Source organism: Paroedura picta, chromosome 4 (genome assembly GCF_049243985.1).
Source record: "Paroedura picta isolate Pp20150507F chromosome 4, Ppicta_v3.0, whole genome shotgun sequence".
NCBI lineage: Eukaryota > Metazoa > Chordata > Lepidosauria > Squamata > Gekkonidae > Paroedura > Paroedura picta.
In genome coordinates, this window is record NC_135372.1 from 79163472 (window position 1) to 79186372 (window position 22901).

At 41.1% G+C, this 22901-nt stretch overlaps 1 protein-coding gene across 1 annotated transcript in view; it reads left to right on the forward strand.

The window, feature by feature from the left end:
* Positions 1-22901, forward strand: part of PLPP3 (phospholipid phosphatase 3) — an 86241-nt gene that overhangs the window by 35156 nt on the left and 28184 nt on the right. The window contains exon 2 of the mRNA XM_077333602.1: positions 11527-11684. Coding sequence (XP_077189717.1) covers positions 11527-11684 — 158 coding nt within the window. The remainder of the gene's footprint in view (positions 1-11526; positions 11685-22901) is intronic.

Sequence of the window (22901 nt, forward strand, 5' to 3'; positions counted from 1 at the left end):
TATATCTTGCTGGACCAATGTGGCACTATAATTTCTCTGGCTGGTAGAATTATTATCTTATCTCTATGACCTGGTTGGATATTATACCTCCAACATGAACTATATCAGAGATATGCCAGGTATAAATCATTTTAAATAAACAATACTTGCAAGCTTTATGGAGAACATATTCAGCCAGTGAACACATTGTTTCAACAGCCAGGATTCTTGTGATCCAAGCCTTGGATCTCATTGTCATTGTCGAAGTCAAGCAACAGCAAGACAGCTTCAGAGCTGTGCAGTAGGTGTGAGGGTGGAGTTTAATTTCTTTTTGCCTTGCAGCTGTTTTTATATCTGCAGGGGTAGGTAAAATTGCCTTTCTCCCATGGTCATAGATGGTCACACTAGGTAATTTAACAAGGTGGCCGGGAACTAAGAAACACCACATGTAAGACATTTTAAAGAATGCAGTATTTACAACCACTAGCTGTATTGCTCTTTATTTAAATGATTAGCTGTATAGTGGCATGCAGTGACAAGAAGTCTGCGAAGGAGAAGTAAAGTAGGACTCCAATGGAGATGAGTGGGGACACGCATGAATGGGGTGCAGCTGATCACACTGGGATGAACTGTTGCTTCCAGTGGCAAGATGTTCTGTGGCAGTCTAATCGCCTACACTTCATAATGGTTTTGATTGTTCTATGCATGCTTTAAACAGTAACCTTCACTTAGCCTATTTCTTTGAAAATCAATTACCACAAGTTGAAACAAGAGATCAGGCTGCACGAAGCAGTTATCCTGTTGAATGCTCATTCTCAGATTTGGCTCATGAGTGACCCTTGACAAAACAATCCATATTCAAAGCAATGTAAGAGAATCTTATTTATTCTAATTTAAGATTTAATGTTTGGGTAAACAGTCCCTTACAATCTTTAAATAGGACAGGGTCCTATTAAATAAAAGAGTAAGGCCACCTGGGGAGGAGTTAGGGCGGGCCCTGTCCAGGATAAAAACTCAGAGCCGCGAAGCGGCTCCTGATTGGGCCCTCCGAGTGTCCATCCAGGGCCAAGCAGCCAATGGGGAGGCACGCAAAGTGCCTTCCTATTGGCCCCTCACCAGGACAGACCAAAATTCCATTCACCCAGCCCAGTCTGGCTGCCAGTCTGCTCCTGACCACCGCAGGGAGAGGAGGTCATTAGGGCTGCCAAGGGGGATGAGAACAGAGGCTTGGACAGGCTGTGCCCCCTTCAGGCATGCTGCGAAGGAGCCTCTGACAGGCCCTGACTGAGGGAAGGAGGCCTTTCCAAGAGCAACGCAGGGGAGACTGAGGGCCTTCCTTTTGAGGGAGGGGGACTTTCCCCTTCTGCCAAACAGTTGGCTGACAGGGAGGCCACAGAAAAGCCCCTTCTCACTTAAAATACCGCTCTGGCCGGGGGTTAGACACAGCCAAGCCATGTGTCTTTCTTCTTTGCAACTCTCTGCAGATTTGAGGCCACTGCACAGCGTTATTCTGCAGAGGAAGCTGGCTCTTTTGTCTCCTGTTTCATCTGCACAACAACCCTGTGCAGTAGGCCTCAAGTCTTTCAATTCAACAACAACCTGTGTGGGAAGCCTTAAATGTTTCTTCTCTACCACAACCCTGTCCAAAGTAGCCCTTTTTGCCTGGGGAGCTGATCTTTATACTCTGCAGGTGAGCTGTAATTCCAGGAGCTCTCCAGGCCTGTAGGTTGGCTACCCCTGGGTTGGAAATATTCCTGGAGGTTTGGAGGTGGGACTTCAAAATCGTACAACGCCTCAGAGTCCAGCCTTCAAATGAGCCATTTTTGCCTGCAGTTGGTAGGGAGTGGTGCAGGTGTGTCCCTCCTGGCCTATGGGTTATGGCCAGCCCTTATCAGCAACTGTTTGTATTCTGGGGTGCAGACAGGCAGACCAGCATCAGTCCTGTGAGTCTGGAAAGTGCAGGAAGATCTAAATAAATATTTACAGCCTGAAACTAAATAGAGAACAAGTAAATGTCTGGAGACACATCGTAACTGAAATAGTAACTGGCAAATAACCTTGGCCTGGCAAATAAAAAAACAGTATTAAAAACCTTACTAAGGTCAAGACTGCTGTGCACAGACAGTCTTCCTCTTAGGGTTGCCAGCTTCCCTGTGAGGCTCTCTACCCCACCTCCCTAATGGGGAGTCTGCTATGGGGAGAGAAGGGGAAGACGATTGGAAAATGCTTTGAGACACCTGAGGCCTGCTGGGTCACTGCGGCCCATTCCCAGTTCTCTCAGATCTCTCACAACCCTACATACCTCACAGATTGACTATTGTGGAGAGACAAATGGAAAAGGTGTTTGTCAACCGCTTTGAGACTCCTTTGGGTAGTAAGCAATAGGGTACAAAAATCTGTTCTTCTAAGGAGCAACCATGAAAGAAGCATGTGGGCACATAACATTTTACCAACAGTGAAAATATGGGTGACAGAAGGAACAGGGTGGACACCTGTGTACTGTGACTACCCTATGTGTATTAGGGCAGAGGGGCATTTCGGTGAATGTGGCCTAATTCACACAAGAAGGGAAATGACGCAGAACTGGGGGGAATTGGTTGCCATGTAATCTTCTCCTAAGAAGAGTCTGCAGTCTGATTTTCCCTTCACATATCTGAGGACTTGGCTCTGGAAAGCTCATCTGTAACCACTATGCCACAATTCCCAAAGGTCAGTCCTCTCCCACAATCAACGAACATTCCACACCACAGGTTCTTGACACCCATATCTCCACACCCATGGCCTCATTTGCCACCATGCCACCACAACCTCCCACACACATGACAACCCCATGCCCTTACAGACTGGACAACTCCTCCCCTTCCTCTTCCCACTGCCAAGCTCTAGCGCCCGTTGTATTCTTGGAAACAACGGGCTTTGCCCCTAGTAAAGGTAATATAGCACAGAGGAAGTTTATGCAGTAATCACTAAAATGTCTGAGATACTCTTGCTGGATTAAAATTCTTGAGTATCTGCAGAGAGCTAAAGAGGATGTTTCTTTCATTGCTTAAACTGGTACTGGGAGAAGCCACTGTGTTTAATTAGGTGTAAAGGTGAAACTTTAGCTGAGAAGATCAGAGCTATGTGGCTAGGTCACCACAGTAACATATCCCTCATGATTTTATCAATGGGTGGCCAATGAAAGCTTATCCTGTCCTGTGCTTTCCCATCAGCCTGTTAGGTTTTCAAATGTGCACTGTTTCAGAGGATTAAATCTGCCCTTTGATTTTCTACCCAGTGCAAGCTGCTTAATAAGTGCACACCGCTTGTTTCTGATTGTCAGCATTCCCAGTAGGTACAGAAAAAATAATTGTTAAGAAAGATGTAGTACAATTTTACTTGGCAAACTCTGCTTATATTGAGCTGTAAAGGTATCCCAATACAGGGTGGCCTTGCCAGTGCCTTCCCCAGTCATTACCGTTTTACCCCCCAGCAAGCTGGGTACTCATTTTACCAACCTCGGAAGGATGGAAGGCTGAGTCAACCTTGAGCCGGCTGCTGGGATCGAATTCCCAACCTCATGGACATCGTTTCAGACAGCATTTCTGCTGCTTACCACTCTGTGCCATTCTATTGAGCTGTAGTATCCCTTATTAAAATGCAAAGCCCTTAAAGGCAACTTTGCCCAGGGGTCTAGCAGTGTGAAGTCAGAAAGTCTCTGCGACTTTTCACCCAACAAAAGGATCCTAATTCCACCCCCATACAAGGCAGCACAGACTGAGTTGAATTCATTAACATCCACAACTGTTTTGTCTGAAATCCTTAGCAAAACACTTAGGGGATTTCCGCTCCTCTTAAATGTAGCCAGTTGAATGTAGGTGTTATATTCTGGCCCCTTCACATGACGTCACCCATATTCAGCGTCTGGCTAGATTGCTACATCCTCCATTTTAAAACACTTCTTTTGGAATCGCATAAAGTGGATTCACCACCCTAAAAAACACTAGCTTACAGAGAACAACCATCAGTCAACCAGCAGAAGCAAGGTATGGAGGCTCAAACATGCTAGAGTTGTCTGTATCATCCCGCTCTCGCACCCACCTCTCTCTCCCAGTGACGGGAATTTCTTTTTAAAAATGGCAACATGCCTGGAGCAACAAATAGGCAGACACACTTATAGGTGATGCCAGAAATAAAAGACTTTTTCCAGCAGCAGATGAGGAGGGTAAGACACATGAAAAGATTGCATACCAAGGAAAGACAAGAAAAAAAGTGAGGAGGGCCTGGGAAGTGCGATATAATTTTGCACTTTGCCATTCCGTTGGTCTGATGCTATTTCAGCTAATATGCGGAAATACCCTTCAAATTCTGGGCCATTTTAGAACTTCGGTGATATGGCCTGTTTCCCTGTGCAGGAGATTAATTTGATTAATAACTTATCTTCATTAACCTCCCTAAAATTGTAGTGGGAAAAGATAATAAGGCCATTGATATCTTCCTCTCACCAGATAGCAGTGTCCACACAACTGGCGTCCTCCTCAACCTTTTCCCCAAAATGCATGCAATAAGAATCACAAGCATAATACAGACCCTCAACCAGATTATATGTAGCATTGGCTTTGTAGCCAGTTTGGTGTAGTGGTTAGGAGTGCGGACTTCTAATCTGGCATGCCGGGTTCGATTCTGCGCTCCCCCACATGCAGCCAGCTGGGTGACCTTGGGCTCGCCACAGCACTGATAAAACTGTTCTGACCGAGCAGTGATATCAGGGCTCTCTCAGCCTCACCCACCCCACAGGGTGTCTGTTGTGGGGAGAGGGATGGGAAGGCGACTGTAAGCCGCTTTGAGCCTCCTTCGGGTAGGGAAAAGCGGCATATAAGAACCAACTCTTCTTCTTCTTCTAGATGAAATTTTGGAAGTGAGGGATCACTGAAACACATAGGCCTCATCCCTTTAATTGCTGTGAAACAGAAATATGTGTGGAAAATGCCACTTTAACACTGCATGGCAACAGCAGAAAAATTTCAGTTCACTACCGTTAACTCTTGAAACCATACTTCCTGCTTTGGAAGGAAGGAGAATACATCTGCTTCATGTATTATGTAGGTTACTCAAGCTTTGGTGGCCGTTCCTAGGGGCAAGGGGGACTAGTACTGTGTAAAGTAGTGTCATGGTTTGCTGGGGCTTTGCTTACTGGTTCATACCCAGAAGTGACATAATGGCAGTATATGATGCTGGTCCCCATCCCAGAGACTAGGAGACTCTTTAATATTAATAGTTAAAGTTAAATTTTGCCAATCAAGGACTATTTTATATCTGCAGGAGATACAGGCAGTTCACGTTAATACTACTTGGCTAGATGGACTGCTGGTATGGTTTGGAACAAGTCAATGACTGATAGGCTACCAGATAGGGAGGAATAAATTAGAAAACTGATAAGCTCTACTGTTCCAGCAACATGTTTCATAAAAAAGTAAAATAAGATCCTTGGATGAATATTTTGATATAAATTAAAACATAACCTGGATGTTATCTTGTAATTGTTATTTATACAACTAGTTGCCAGTCTATTGCAGGATCAAGTTCAAGGTATTGTTTTTGACCTTTAAGGCTACACGCAGGTTGGGTCCTACTTACCTACGGGACCACTTGCCTCCTTATGCACTTCGCTCTGCTGGTATGAATTTGCTGATGATTTTTGCTGGGTTTTAATAGTATAATGATGTACACTTTTGCTTTTTACATGGTTTTTAACATTTATTTATTTAAAAGATTTTAGTGCTGCACAAAAAATATGAACAATTAAAAACATTAAAATTATAAAATCTGTTCCACTTAATATTTCTAATAAGGCCTTGGAGGAGGAGTGTGTCTCATGGCTTAAGTGCCACAGCACTTAACACCCACTCAAGGCGGCTGTCCTATCCCTGAGTGCCTCCAACCGCTTGCCTGTCTGCCCAGTGGCCAGCCAATTGCCTTCCGTCTCCCCACCACTGACCATACCCTCCTCCTTCCACTTCCCTCTGAGGCTTGGAGGCTGCAGATCCCTGCCACGTGAGAGCTGCCCTCTACCAGTGAGGTCCCCAACAGCTGCCTGCAGCCTTTCCAGGTCCTAGGGGCAGGGGGAGGCCATCTGCAGAGTTCTTCCACCCCCCCCCCCCAATCTAGGGCCTGTTGTATTTCTGAATGCAATGGGCTTGGCCCCTAGTAATACAATAAAACACATAAAACTTTCACACTAATATAATGGAGTAAGGCCAATAATCAATATTGGAGGTATGCCAAATAAACAAAAAGTCTTCATCCACTGGCAGAAAACCCTGAAGGGAAACAGACAAATCTCCTTGGGCAGGGTGCGTCCCCCCCCCCCCCCCAATTCTTGGTGGTATGACCAAGAAAGCCTTCTGTCTAGTTGCCATCCATCTAGTTTCAGGTGGCAAGTCCAACTGAAGCAGCACCTTCAAAAATTACTGGAGTGAATGGGTAGGCAGCATACTTGGAAAGCACTTTGCTTTCACTTTGTGTGAAATGGCAAAATCTACTTGCAAAAGTTCTGAGAAGTGGATTGAAACTGCATTATTTAACATGTGTAAAAGTTCTCATGTTCTCCTTGACGTACTCCAGTCAACACTTTTGTCTGCAGAATTCTGAACCATATTGAGAGCATTATCCACCTTAAGTCCCAGTTGCCTGGGAAAAGGTAAACTTGTAATATTATAAGTAAATTAAAATAAAGAATTAATCATGCAGCATGTTTCCATTTTTGTAATCCTTCCCTTCTCACTTGATTTGTATCCGTGGCATTTCTTTTTGAAATCTGTTTTCATGGTGGCCATTGGCTGCTCTCCATGCTGGAACCTCCATGCTAACCATTCCCAGAAGACAGAGCTGGAGCCAAAAGCTGTGGGTAGTGACACAATTTCTCAATCTGTGTGCACTCCAAGAGATACTCTCTCGGAAGCAAGTCTGCCTTAGAGAAGGCTCTGGCACCACACCATTACAAGGGCAATGTATGCCTTGGACCAGATAGTGACTATCTTGAGTGTGGCCTCCAGCCCAGGCCACAGAGTCCAGGGCATGTTGTGGGTTTTTGTGAGCAGTATCTATTCAGCTCCTGAGTGTATGTTTACATTTTTCATATGAAAACAGGGAACCTGAGGTTACTGTTGTGCTGGAAAAATGTCAAAACTCAATTGGCAATATCCCACTAAACCACAAATTTGTAGGAGAAAAAAACAAAACCCTCAGATTTTCAAAACCATGTCTGTATGCTTTTAAAGAAAATATATACAATATAGGTCAAGCTATGCTCATATAGTTGTGGCAGGCCTGAAAATAATTCAAATGGGGAAATACTACTCCATGCTGCTCAGTGAATCCAGGAGAAACAAATCTTTATTATTTTAGAGTTCACATAATATACAGGAACACTATTCTCTTTCTGCCCCTCCACTGTCCTTTTTTGCTTCTTTCTTTCTCTTTTTTAAAAGGTCTGATTTAGCTCTCAGATATGTTTTATTGTTTGAGGGAACATGTGTTTTACAGGCCTGTCATGTGAAAGCTATTAAAAAGAGGAATTGGAACAATAACAGTAAGCCACGTAACCATAGTATGGTTACTTTGCAGAGTTTGACTGTTAAAATGCTACTTCTAGTAGATGTGAAACCAGATCGCATAGTCCAGTGCTGGCCTTTTGGCAGCAATGTTTCATTGAGATACTGGAGGATCTAAGAAGCAGGCTATTAATATCCTCTATCCTTGGCTCAGGAGAGAGATTTTTGTGTACAAGCTGGCACTGTTCCAATGCCTTTTAGGTAGTAGAATGAAGATAGTCTGGATCTGCATGATATGTTTAATTTGCAAACACGTGATTGGAAGAGAAATGGCATGCTTATTCACTGTTTTATGAGCATGTTGCCAAACAGGCACTTCTTATACAATTAGCCTTTTTACATAGTTTGCGAAATTACCACTTATTTCCTCTAATCTGTAAGAAAGCAGTCAACATTTAATGATAATAATGTGGTCTGTAATTTTTTACAAACTGGCTTTTATATAATGTCAGACTGATCTGAAAAGCAGCTAGAAATGACAGCACATTTCTTATAATTTCTACAAATGAACTGATAGCATATATAAAAGGTGCCCCCTGCTAAAAAATTTTAAAATCAGGTCAGTAATTGAAATTACCAAGATACTTCAGAAACAGCTCATTACTGGAAGGAAATTCGCTGCATGAAACCCCTGTCCTTGTATTGCTCGAAATCAGGCCAACAGCGAATAACCTAGTTTAGAATGGTAATGTGAAAAACTTCATACAATCCATTTTTTGTTAACACTCTGTTGGTGTTTTGGCACTCTTTTATAAATTTCTCCCCCTCCTCCCTGTAATGCATGTAAATTCTATTTGCCCAAATTATGCTCCCTTCATTTTTTAAATGATGACATCATTTTGAAAATGGTTAATATCTATCCATCCATCTGAACCTGTTACCCTCATACAAATATCTCATGATAACTTACAAAGGAAAAAAACGCTACATATTAAGTCATAAAACAACAATGAATGAACAATCATATGCACAACAAACAAGCCAGAAACTACTAACAGACCCTGCTGAGATTAATGGAATTGCCACATGGATTTTTATGGGTAGAGTTGGTCCTTTAAGGCATGTGGGTCCCAGGTTTGACTTAAACTAGGAAATGAATTGGCAGCCACTATAAAGATTTCAAAACTGGTATTTCCTGAGTAAAGTTTCTGGTTCAGTTAGTAATCAAGCTGCTGATATTTGATTCAATCACAATTTCGGAGTCCTTTTTGAGGACATCCCCATATAAAGTCAGTCGCAACCTTAACATAGTGTTGATCAGCATGACTAAATTGACTAACATTAAAAGGGGAGATAGTTTCTGGATGTAATGGAAAAAATCCTGCTTTAGCCAACATGGTCACTTGTTGCTCTTCAAACATTTTTATTCATATTAAGGTGAAAAGGGAAGTTTTTGTTTTGTTTTTAAATTGTGTAAATGTTTTCTTATGTCTTTTTAGGACAGTATTTCCCATATAATAAAGCTTTTCCCTGCCTCCATTAATATACAAATACAAAAAAATTAATGGCTACCAGCAGTAATTTGGGCTGGATGGATATTACAGATTTTGAAAACATTTGAGAACCATTGAATTAGGGAAATTGCTGAGATTAAATTAATTGAACCTCTAGAGAGGGAGAGACTCTATTATGGTCATAGACCAGCATAAGATAATGTGATACATCTATTCAAACCAGAATTTAAAACTTCCTAAAACACAGTGATACAGAATAAAACATGCAGTAAGAATGTATACAAACACAGTTCTCTGGTTCATTTGGCATAGATCATTCTATTGCGGATTTTCCTATATCTTCCTATTACAGCTGAAGGGAGGATGTTACAGTGTGCTAAACTGAAAGCCCTCCTATGACTAAGTAGTTTACATTTGGTTACGTATGTCATAGGGAAAGACAAATATATTTTGGGTTCACTGAAAGTGATGGACTTATATTGTTGCCAGGTTCTGTGCAGCAGTAATGAAAATTCGCAATAGAATGTGCCAAATGAACCAGAGAACTGTGTTTGTATACATGCTAGTTAGATCTCTGTTTAACAGCTTCTTTGGCCTGATCATATCCCATACTCAGCAGGAGCTCTGGAAAGATCCCCAAGGATGCAATTTAGTTCTCACATTACGCTGCCATATAGATTGGTAATCAGCCTCAATTGTTAGTGGGGCAAGGCCATGAGGGAAAAGGGATAATCAAAGCCAGTAGTTTAAAGCAGCCAGCCATGCCCTAGCCTCCACCCTCATAAATCCTGTCTCAAGTATCAAGGTAGCGTTGGAGACACAGTTTGGCATTTGAAGAGCAGATCTTAAAAAATTAGATTGAACACTCTCCAGTGATGCAGGGACCCAACTGTGTGATGTATAGTAGTTGTGACACTGACCTGGCTTCAGACAATTTGAGTGCTGCAGGTATGTAATATCCACCTCTTAATCTTAGAAATTTAAGAATAGCATTTGTACTTTTCTGTGCCCTACTGGCCACATAGTCCCCATGGGCTTTCCAGCTACCGGAAGTCTGAAAAAACACCACCAGATATTTGAAACAGCAGACCAATTCCATGGCCATCAATAATCCAGGAATATCTCTTAGGTCTTTTGACAAATTACATAATTTTGGTTTTCTGATAATTGAGTTCTAGGTAGCCCTTTTTACACTATAGTGATAAAGCTTTCAGGGCAATTGAACCTCTAAATCTAGCCAGAGTCAACATATCAGTAGCATAATTAAATATTCTTGTTCACCATCTCCCCCACCCCCCACCCCTTTCTAGATCTGGGGCCTGCCTGTAGTTTTGTCACTTGTCTGTTCATGTTTATTTTGCCATTCTTCCTTTGGGATAAGAGATGGGGCTCATCTCTTAATTTATTCTGAGTGCCTCTGAATTTCAATGTGATTTTAGGGACAAGGTCATGCTTCCTCTGCAAGAAAGCATCAAAACAAGAATATCTGTGTTAAATTTATTTTTATTTAGTTATCACATTACTAATGGATGGAATAATGGGAATCATCTTAATGCAGGGAAGTCCCTTTGTTCTGCTCTGGTATTTCGGTAGACCATTTTTAACAAAAATACTTTAACAATCAAGAGTTGGCATTTCAATCTGTTGAAGAAGAAGAAGAAGAAGAAGAAGAAGAAGAAGAAGAAGAAGAGTTGGTTCTTATATGCCACTTTTCACTCCCCAAAAGAGTCTCAAAGCGACTTACAGTTGCCTTCTCTTTCCTCTCCCCATAACAAACACCCTGTGAGGTGGGTGAGGCTGAGAGAGCCCTGATATCACTGCTTGGTCAGAACAGCTTTATCAGTGTACTGGCGAGCCCAAGGTCACCCAGCTGGCTGCATGTAGGGGAGTCCAGAATGGAACCCGGCATGCCAGATTAGAGGTCCGCACTCCTAACCACTACACCAAACTGGCTTCACCAAACTGAACTCTATGGAGAGGGCATTTAATAGTTTGTGATCAAGTAGTAAGTATTGTTTTCAGTTTTGTGTGTGTGTGTGTGTGTGTGTGTGTAATTTCCACTTATCTACTACCTTATTACCATATGATGAAAGAAAATTTGTTAGCGTTGTTGTTTGTTGGATTGAGAGATCTATGGGTACTTAATATATGGATGTTCTTTGGGGAAGGTTGAGCTGCAGATCATCACTGGGTTCTTTCCCATGGAGGAGCCATGGCTTAGAAGTAGACCATCTCCTTGGCATGGAGAAGGTCCCATGTTCAGTCCCTGGTATCTATAGTTAAAGGGTCTGGTGGTAGATGATGTGAAAGACTTCGGCCTGGGCTGCTGCCAGCCTGAGTAGACAATGCTGATCCAGATGGGTTGATTCAGTAGAAGGCAGCTTTCATGCATTCATATGTTCCCAGTGGTCAGGTTTTTCTGTTGCAGACACCATATGTTGTTCAATCCTTGCTTGAGTTTCTGATTACTCTTCTGTTTTTCTCTCACATCTCCCAACTAGCTGGACTACCATTTCTGATCATTGAAACAAGCACAATTGCACCCTATGAACGAGGATTTTACTGTAACGATGAGAGCATCAGCTATCCCTTGAAAAGTGGTGAGACCATCAATGATGCCGTCTTATGTGCTGCAGGCATTCTCATAGCCATACTTGCTGTAAGTAGAACTATACTCTGTGGGTATCTCCTAATCAAGTGACAATATAACAGTTCCTCTATTGAAAGTTATTTCAGAAATGTGCACTTAGTATCACACTGCATATCTGTTTTTCCTACAGTTCATAAATATGTATGGTAGTTTGGTGGCTTATCATTGTTAGTTATTTTAAGCTCATCATTAGAAATTGATCAGGTTCTTTGTAAAGTCCTTGCTAAGACTCAAAGTAGATTACAATTTATAAAAACAATGCAATCTCTCTCCCTCTTTGTGTGCGTGTGTGTGTGCTTGTCTCACACACACAACTAGCAGAACACACAGAAGTAACAGAATTACTTCTGATTAGACCTCAGCTGCCTTGGAGATTCTTGTTATTTTTAAGCATAGAAATAAAGCTATCTCCCAAACTACTTAACAGATCAGATTAATTTTCACATCAGTTGATTCAAAAAGTTGGGATCATATCCAGCTCTGATAATGATATTAGTAGATTAACCAGGAATCTAATCAAAAGAATGCTGATACATGGATATGTAAACATTAGTCAAAAAACCCTCAGAATTGGTTTTCAAAACAGCACGAGCAAGCCAAATCCAGTCAATTTCATAGGACAAACAAGGTAGCAGCCACTTCATATTTCAGCAATTGCAAGTTCCCAGGCAAAATAGAATGTAAAGTTATTAAGGTTTTAGTGTGCTTTGTCCACACTCAGATAATTGTGGTATTTTCTTATTCCATATTTCATGCTTAGTTATGAAGTATGTTCTCTCTTTCAGCCAACAACTGGCTGGAAATGTTTCAGACAATATTAAGTTCTGACATGTACTAAGCCTGGCATGTTTTGAAGAGAAATATGAAACCTAATTGGAAGATGGGAGAAGTTTCTGTGTTTGCCATTTTCCTCATATTATATAAGCTAATTCTGTTTGCATATCCTTTTCTTTTGAATTCATGCTAACATTTTCTCATTACTGAATAAAATGCTGCTGAGGGCCTTGTATTTCTTTTAAGAAAAGATTTACTGCAGTGCTGGTGTGTGGAGTCCATAATTGCATTAGTGAACACTTTAAAAATTGTTATTAATTAGTTTATGACATACTTATTAACTACCTGCTTTCTCCATAATGAGGGCCCAAGCAACTTACATTGCTCTGCTTCACCTAAAATTGCAAGTGAGCAACAAAATTAAACAAAATAATCATAGCCACCATTGCTAAAGTTTGAATCCAGTGCCACCTTTTGGATGGCTCACTTACAATGGCTTTGCTTAAAAATCATAAGGTTGTATAAGAGAAAGGAACCAAAAGTTCACCTGGTTGAGATTAGGGATGCCGGACCCCCGCTGGAGCCTAGGGACCCCCCATTTGGCACCTCTCCTCCCTACTTCATGGGTTCAAGAAGGTGGAGGAAATCCACTGAAAATGTGTAGAGCCATCACCCACCGCTGCCATATCCACCTCCCCATAACTTGTGGAACTGCTGTTTGTGGCTCTGTAGTAATCACTCCATGCCAACAGTGACTCCACAGATTTCAGGTGGGAGGGGGATGCGGGTGCAACAGCAGTGGGCAGCAGAACAGCAAACAGAGGCTCTGCAAGTTTTGCATTGGGGGGAATGGGTGCAATGGCAACAGGTGGTGTCTGTAGGCAACAAAGCTACAAAAGTATGCTCTGGAAGTTTTGGGTGGTCAGAAGTTTTTTGGGGCAGAACTTTACCATAAAGTTTTGTCAAAAGCCAAAGTGTTGCCTCCTAATGTCACCAACATGCTGACATCATTTTCATGTGACATCAGCAGATTGAGGAGCTCTAGGACCATGCCCCTAAATCCCCCCAGTGCCAGCTTGATTCCACGTGGCAACCTTGGTTGAGATATTTCCCCAGAGTTGGTGCCAGTTACTCATAAACCTATTCTCCATGCACACATTCCATTCCCATACCACTATTTCCATTTCAATATATTAAATACAAAGAGAAAATGCTTTAGTGGGAACAGCTGCAGAAGCAGGGTCAGCCTAGGCCACTTTGGTGGATGAGGAGGAAATCCACCTTAGATGACTCCAGTTCCCTCAACATGACTTGTACAGAGAAGTTGTGGGTGTATTGCATTGTGCAAAACCAAAACCAAAAAAGAAACACAACCCAACTTTAACAGGTAGGAACTGAGAAATTGAGCTGTACAATAAAATAATGTAAAAATGTTGATTATTTATTGTAGTGCACAATTAAAAACAGAATAAAAACTACATAAAAACTATACAGAACTAACAGCACATAAGACCAAATGCGTTTCAACCCTACTGGGTCTTCCTCAGTGGTCAGAACTATGACAATACAAGCTATATAAAATATTTATACTAAACTCATTATAAAGTGTAGCTGAGTGGTTGAATATATGTTAATTTTAGACTTTAATTTTAGACTTTTTGGAGACCACCTCCTATGACATATGCCTCACCACTCTTTGCTATTATATAATTCTGTGCTGAGAGTATATCGTATGTGCGTCAGGAAAAAAAGCTATTGTATTGTACCAGGAACATAAGATTGTGCTCCCCGCCTCCGTCTCCTTTAACAGCATCCGAATGCTACATCCAGAAAGGGACTTATCAGTCCAAGAAGACTAAATCACATGCTTTCCTACCTGTAAGCAAAAGGACACCTCTGCTTCAATGACCTTACTGATCTTGGCAGATAATGGTTGTGAGGCTGGCTGGCGTGAAGTAGAGGACAACTCTTTGGGAAGCTGAGATGGATGCTGAAGCTGGGGCTGGAGGCTTTGTGTGGGTGGTGAACCTGTCCCAGCACTGTTACATTCACTGGGTCACTGGTCTATGCTTCTGATTTTGTAGCCATGAGGCAAGAAAGCATTTAAACCCATGATCAAGTCTGGGTAGCCTTTGAACAGCTGAGACACATGGCTGATCACCCCTAGATGGTCATTATAATAAAATATTAAATGCATATTAGAAACGATGGTTTGCGTTACTGGTTATAGCATGAGTGAAGGACTGTATTTGACTATGACAATTTGCAAAGTAAAAGGTCAGATTGTAAACTACCAGAGTTTTGATCCTGGAAAGAAAGATTTCAGATCTTTGTTGTGTTCGTCTCCACTTTTGCTGTCTCTTCTGATCCCCCCAAATTTCCATACATGTATGAGCCATAGGGATTACTAGTCATGTGGGCTGGGTGGCTTCATCGGGGAGGGCATGGGGCAGAATTCCCTATTACCTCTTTCATCACCAGAGGTCTGCTGACAGAAGAGGAAGAAACAGCTACTTGGCCCATTTCCTCTTCCCACAGCAGCCCTACAATCGGCAAAGCTATTAATATATGCAGGTCCTGCAGTTCATTGAAATCACTTTCCAGGGTTGGAAGCAACTGCTGACAGAAGCGAAAGGCAGCAAAGATCAGTTGTTCCACTGGCTGTAGATAGGATCTAATTTTGTAGTGTTTGGCACCAGGGTTTCCCCTTGATAAGGCAACTGAATAAACATGAATAATCAATAAAAGGAGTTCCATAAAGGGCCCACCAGAATTTAGATGGCAGAGAATACGGGGGAACAAAGGGTCCATAATAATATTGATATATTTCTTCAAACTAAGCAGATGTTACTCATGTGAGTGGGAAATACTAGGGGAAAAACCACAAAGGCAAGAAGTGAATAATAAAACTTGGGCTTCTGTGAATGATAATTTTGTGTAATTGAACTGGCCTAAGCCATGCGTGACAAAGGGAGAGGTGATTTTTCACTGATCTCTTACAGCAGACATCTTTCCGGTGTGTATTGACTCTTGAGGGGTGACTTTCAGAAATGGAGCAGGTTGTAGTAATAGTGGGGCTATTGACAGTTCAGTTCTATGGGGTCGCCAACCTCCAGGTGGCAGTAGGAGTTCTTGAGGATTACAATTGATCTCCAGATTACAGAGATCAGTTCCCCTGAAAAAATGGCTGCTTTGTAGGATAGACTATATGGCATTATATCTGCTGAGCTCCTCTTCCTGCCCAAACCCAGCCTCCCTCGGCTCCCTCCTCCCAAACTTTAGGTGTTTTCCAGTCTATGAATATTGCTTTATCTCACAAAATAGGTACTTACCCTAGAAAGGTATGATTGTATTTCCATGCTAGGTTGAGTTATTTCATGGACAGCACTTCCTCCTCTCTCCCTATATGCAGTAGTCTTTCAGAGGGTGAAAAACAAACAGATTCATATGTCTGCTATGAACGCAAATCCTCAATGATCAGTTGCTTTGCATTCAAAATGTGAAAGCTAATGAATAAACCTATAAACAAAAAGGAATTTTACCCTGCAGGGGAACTCCCTGATTATGGAAAAGCCATAAACTAAAGTGAAAAAAGAGTCTAATTTTCGTGTTACATACCGTCATTTTGGCTCCTTGCAGAATCTGCTTCTGATCAGCAGCAAGCCAGTGATGTGTATAAATGCTGGAAATGTGACTGGAAACATAATCAGCTGACTATATAATCTGTCAAATTTTTAACACAAAATGGCAGGCTAATTAAAACCTGAAAAACTGTGTGTGTGTGGGGGGGGGGGGGGATGGACTGTAGCAACTCTGTAGTTGCTGTGTTGGTTTTGTGGTTTCTACAACAAAAACAACCTGGCAAGACATATGAAGAGAAAAAATGAACCTTTTTATTGTGGAAAGTTATAAGGCTCTAACAGGCAAGTGAACAAATAGATTTTTTGTTGTGGCAAAAGATAATGCTTATCTTTCTGACTTTTTTCTTTTAAATATTTTAATAGCAAATATACATATAAACTTACTACACACAAAAAGCTATACCTGAAAAAGAAATATTATATTTAACATATGATGTATTAATTAGATGAAATAACTGTTTAGCAATTACATGGATTTTTCTCATAATGTGTTTTCTGAAGCTCTCTAAACCTCCTAAATGACTTCAGACATATTTAGAGACTGCACGTAACATTCTGGCTATACATTAAGGTTTTCAGGTGTTTCCTGGCCTCTGATGGGCAACTGCACGGGTCTAGGGTAGCCAGCAACACGTTGAGAAACTCCTGGAGATATGGGGATGGAGCCTGGGAAGGGCAATTGCCTCGATAGGATACTGTTTATTAATGTTTGCATTTATACCCCATCCTTCCCCGAAGGCTTAGGAGCAATGTCAGAGAGTCCGCCCTCCAAAGCATCTATTTTCTCCAGGGGAACAGATCTCTGTAGTCTGGAGATTAGTTGTAATTCTGGGGAAATCCCAGGTCCTTCTGGAGACTGGCATCACTATCTTACATGTTAGCTATACCATATTTTATTAAGTGGGGAAAATAGATAGAAATTCCACAGTTATACTAATAAAATGTTAAACATATGTAGCATATTAAAAATTATTATTCCTATTCCTTTTACCAGACCACCATAAATCTAAATACCATCATCTGAAAGATGTTTATAACTTGTTTCCAAAAAGTGTTTACATATGGAAAAACTACTGCATAGTTAATTTGTATTCACAAATATTTTTTCTTTTTTTAAAATACATAGTTCAGATACCAGAATTAATCCTAATATGGATTTCTCCCAAATCTATAAAGCACTGTCTACCCCTGGCCTTTCGCTTTGATGTGTTTGTTTTTCAAACACATGACTAACACAAGGGCACTGGGGGACAGCAAGCCAAGACAATCGTTTTCACGCTGCTAAGTCTTTATTTTAAATAGTGTCATCAATGGAATCTCTGGTCCACAGTGAAAGGTCTAGGTCAGGTTTTATGGGGCTTGAAGAAATCACAAAGTTCTTGTTAGATAAACAGCAAAGACCATGACCTTTGTCTGTATCAGTACATGGGAGGATATAAATGCATAAGACCCTTGAGATACCAGTAGCCTAAGGGGACTATGCTTTCCAGACCTCCCCTAAATATTTCTAAAGTTTAGTGTACAGAGCATTCCATTTACTTTAGAAAATATGGCTTGCCTGACCCTTCAAGAGGCCTCACTTTATCCACAATCATGTTAGTAGCCATGCCAGCTTTTTTCTGACTGGCCGACCAATAAGACTCATAGTTCAAACTGAGCATCCCTCTCATTCTATGTTTGCATGTTCAATCAATTTTCCAGAGAAACGTGTAAATATTTGTTTCCTGTGACAGAAATCCTGTACAGAGGAGAAAACACCCACCTGTTGTCATTTAAGGCTTCAAAATAGGCTTTGTATTCAGTGTTTCTTCTCTACGAAGGGCCTTTATATGGTGGAAGTACAGCAACATGGGAAAGGAAGTGGATAAGCTTTAATGGGGCTTACTGACTCTGGTCTCCAATATCACCAACCATGATATTAAGGACTTACATATATTCATCTCATGCAATTGAGTGTTTGGGATAGGAGGTCGAATGAATAGAATAGGTGGTAAAGAAGGAGTGCCACAAGCTCATACCAGGAACAGTAAAATGCCTGGTGCATTCTTTTGTTCTGGATTTGAACCAGTGACTTAAAGGTGAAAGGATATGTTATCCCTAATGTGCACTCATTTTTGGACCACACCACTGTTCAGCATCTGCCCCCATACACAGACATAACCTGATGTTAAAAAAATTAAAAGTTGCCTATAAGAGAGAAAAACAGAGCAATGCCAAGAGGAAGGAATGTGTGATTTAAATTTAAATCCTATGAGGAAGTGTGCATGCACACTAAAGCTTGAATAAACCTTTGTTGGTCTTAAAGGTGTCACTGGACTCTAAATTTTGTTGGAAAGGAAATGTTCCTGTAAAATAAATAGCAACAACTGAATAATGCAAACTAATTGCACAGAGGCCTTTCAAGGATCTGATGGGAAAAGATTCGCCACTCTCCTTTCCGAAGGCCAAAACACTTTGCTCCCTTTGTCTGTCCGGTTTCCCTCTTCTTTCCAGTGGTTCACATTGTGGCACCATGTGCATATTACTTTCTGGAGACACAAGTCGGAGAGGAGCTTAATATCTTTAAGACTTGTTTATTCTGGATGAAGCTTCAGCTTTTGTACATCTGTGCTGCATTAGTTGCTTAGGCTCGCTTTCGTTTTTCTCCTCCCCCTTCCTAATCAAGGACAGCACTGCCAAAAGGATGAGTTGATCCTCCTTCAGCTTCTCATTAAGGGTCCAGCCATGATTTCAACAAAAGCAGGACAGGTCACAAGGACACAGTAGTGTGCTGGTGGGGGGCTGAAGTCTCCAATTTACAGTCTACTACATCTGTGCAATTACCAAGACCACCAGCAGTGACAGAAAATATGCATTCCTAGATTTGGTTGGCAATGTTTATAATATTCATATGTCTGTCTTGGGCTAATCATCTCTATTGTAAAAGGCCCAATGTATTTGTAAATGCTGAGGATAGAGTGCTGCACCTGTTGTTACACTTTTATCCTAACCCAGGTTATTCCCCCCCTTCCCTTCCATGCTTTGGGTGAAAATCCCAACCTCTGTAAAATAAAGATCATCATTATTATTTCACATTCATCATGCGTATTGATGCATATGGGGAGCATATGGCAATTTGGGCAGTTGACAATTGTGCCATTTACCTATACTTATTTGTATTTTGAATGGGGTGCTCATATAGCAGAAATGCATTCCCAAGTACCCACAAATGCCACAGGGGGATTATAAAAAACTCATATGAACTCATAAACGAGCAACACAAAAAAGAGACTGACGGCTTCACTCCTCGTGAAGAAGGACGTAGATAAAATTGAAAGGGTACAGAGGAGAGCGATGAAGATGATCTGGGGCCAAGGGACTAAGCCCTATGAAGATAGGTTGAGGGACTTGGGAATGTTCAGCCTGGAGAAAAGGAGGTTGAGAGGGGACAAGATAGCCCTCTTTAAGTATTTGAAAGGTTGTCATTTGGAGGAGGGCAGGATGCTGTTTCTGTTGGCTGCAGAGGAAAGGACGTGCAGTAATGGGTTTAAACTACAACAATATAGGCTAGATATCAGGAAAAAAATTTTCACATTCAGAGTAGTTCAGCAGTGGAATAGGCTGCCTAAAGAGGTGGTGAACTCCCCCTTACTGGCAGTCTTCAAGCAAAGGTTGGATACACACTTTTCTTGGATGCTTTAGGATGCTTTGGGCTGATCCTGCATTGAGCAGGGGGTTGGACTAGATAGCCTGTATGGCCCCTTCCAACTCTATGATTCTATGATTCTATGAAGACACTCTGCCTGTAGATATGTATTAGAGGCCATCTGTTGCAACTTAAGCATATGCTGTCAAAAGGAGAGAAAGACTGAGATACAGATGTTTGTTTTCTTCCCACATGCAAATTTAGACTCATTGAATGCATTTGAAGATAGTCCAGCAATTAGATACAGCAGCAGCTGTGCAGCATTTGTGCTGTCCACAATATGCGATTCTGGAACAGGTTACCTCCTAAATTCTAGACAACATTGGTCTAGCCTCAGGGATCTTCATATTAATTTCCTTTGTGACGGCAGCTCTTTAGTGCCAAATAGCATCTGTCTGCCTTTGCAGTCTTGCCATGAAACCTTCTATTGTCTGCTATGAATTGTAGCTGCAGAAGAACTAGTTGCTGTCCTAAATACCTCAGGTTCTCCAAGTATTCTTTTGCATTATCCTAAGGGGATCTCGCATAATTCTGCCAAAGGATATACAGAAGCTACTTGCCACTTTCGTGTCTGTACAAAAAAAAAAAAAAAGCATTTTGTTAGGAAGTTGTGCCATAACCACAAGACAATATAGAATCATGCCAGAAGACATACACCAATAGTCCACCAAAGTTTAATTCTGGATGCACATGAAAGCTTGTGTCCAGAATTAAACTTTGTTGTCATGGGACACAAACTATGTTCTATTACTTCAGCCCAACCCAGCTACCCACCTGAACCAACTTCTGGCCTAGAGGAGAATACTCTTTTCTTGAAGCATCCGCAAGAAATCTGTCCATCTTTTAAATTTTATTTTCTGTACAAGATATTAACAAAAAAGGGGAGAGAAACTAAGTGATGAATGAACAGAAATGTTTCAGCCTGGCACACAATATTCTACAAACTAGAATGTCTGTTGGGTAGCATTCCATGCCTTAACTACCACTAACAAATATACTTTGTCTCCAGTGACCGTCCTCCTGAAATATTGTAGGGCTCTCAAAGATGGTTGAAGTAGTCATGCCGATCCATATGGGAATAAGTGGCCCCACCTGTAAAATTATTCTATTCTTTGGATACACCTAGGGGTGCCAGCTCCAGGTTGGGAAAATACCTGGAGACTGGGGGTGAAACCAGGAGTGGGTAGGATTTGGGGTAGGGAAGGACCTCAGTGGAGCATAATGCTATGGACCCCACCCAAAACAGTTGTTTTTACCCAGTGGAACTGATCTCTGTTGCCTAGGGATAAGCTGTAAATTCAGGAGATCCCCAGGTGCCTCATGGGGACTGGCATTTCAAAATATACCAGCCAATCTTGTGTCTGCATATTTGGTATATGCATAGTATAGCTCGGTAAACTCGGGGGTAGGGGAAGCAATGACACCTTCCAAAGTTCAGGTTTAGCTACACTTTTGAAATACAATTTGGTTATTATTTAGGAATACACTTTCTTATTTTACTTAAATGTAGCACTAGAATGTACTTAATGGCATACATCTTTTTTCTTTACCAGTTCATTGGTGTTCAAAGTTCTTATAGGGCAAAAAAGAATAAGCAGGAGAGGATTTTTTTTCATGTATTTGGCATGCTTCCATATTGAGAGTAATATTATTGGTTGTTACATGAAGGGATTTTCCTGACCATTAAATATATGTGCTACTGACTAGAACAAAACAAGGGTGGAATAGAGAGGGTGGTAGAAGTAACCTACTTTTATTACTTATATATAAAACAATGAAGTAATGGATGAAATCCTAAAATTGTAAAATGGAGCTCAAAAATGCAGCTGTAACTGGGTAATACACACAAACCAATTTAAGCCTTTTGCCTCTTCCAGAGAGGTATGACATTTGGAGTTGATTTCACAGTCTGATTTTCATTAAACTGCCTTTTAAGGCTTGGGATTGTAAGAAAACAGACCACCAAATTCATAATGATGATGGATAGCATTACTGTCAAGTTTAAAATACTCCAACTATAATGTGACTTACAAAAAATACTTAATATGGAACAAGGGTTATTGGGCACAACAAAAACAAGCTGCATTGTAGGAACTGCAATAGAGAAGGACATGTATCTATCTCAAACCATGCTTTAAACAGCTGTTTATCCCCTTTGTTAAACAGGTAATTTAAAACCTGAAACAGAAGTTTTCACTTCTAGATGGCATTGTTATATGTATGTGGATTTTATCCATGTCCTAAAGGCTACTTTAAAACTTGCATATGATACCATCTGCTCTTCATCTAGGTCTGGGGAACTTAACAGTGAAATCAAAGGGATCTAATTTCTCTTTCATAGACCTATTAATGATGAAAACAAATTAGATTACATAGAATATCACCAGAAAAATGAAGAAACAGTCTGGTCATCAGTTTCCCTAATGATTGTAGATATTTTGACATGTTTTTGCTTTTTGATATAAAATATAAGAACCCAAATGTCAAGAATGCTTCAGGTTGTGGTAACACAATCTTACCACATGGAGTATTTTTGCAAGCCCATTTTGAATATCAAGGGAGAAAGTATTGTAGACTGTTTCCGCAAGACTGATTAGGGTCTGATTTCTATTTGTTTGTGTCTGTGTTTCCTCCCCTGCTCTGCATGAAATCGTGTCCCTTCAGGGGTGGTCTCCTGGCTGTCCTGACTTGCCTCCTTAGTTGGCCCACATCAAAGGAACACTCAGAAATCAACATTCTGTTTTTTGATGCAGGGTCCAATGGGGTATATGTCGAGGATGGGCCATGGAGAAGTGGGAAAACCCGGACTGTCCTCAGTCAGACATTCCCAGCTATTGCTCCCCCCCCCCCTGTCTGAGTGTCAGTTCCATCATCTACCCTTGCAACCTTCCCCAGCCTTTAAAAAACAAAATAAAAACATGGATGATCATGTTATAATGCAATACAAATATAATGAAATCCCAACTCCTCAACCTGCTGCCATGTTTTGTTGGCACCTTTCCTTCTTTCTCTTTTTTTCTTTAGGATTCAACTTCATACTTGGTTTTAGTGAGATCAGGGACTGCCTGTGTGTGAGTGTTTGAGGGGGGAATGGCGCAATAAGATAGCCAATCCTTTTGTATCCCC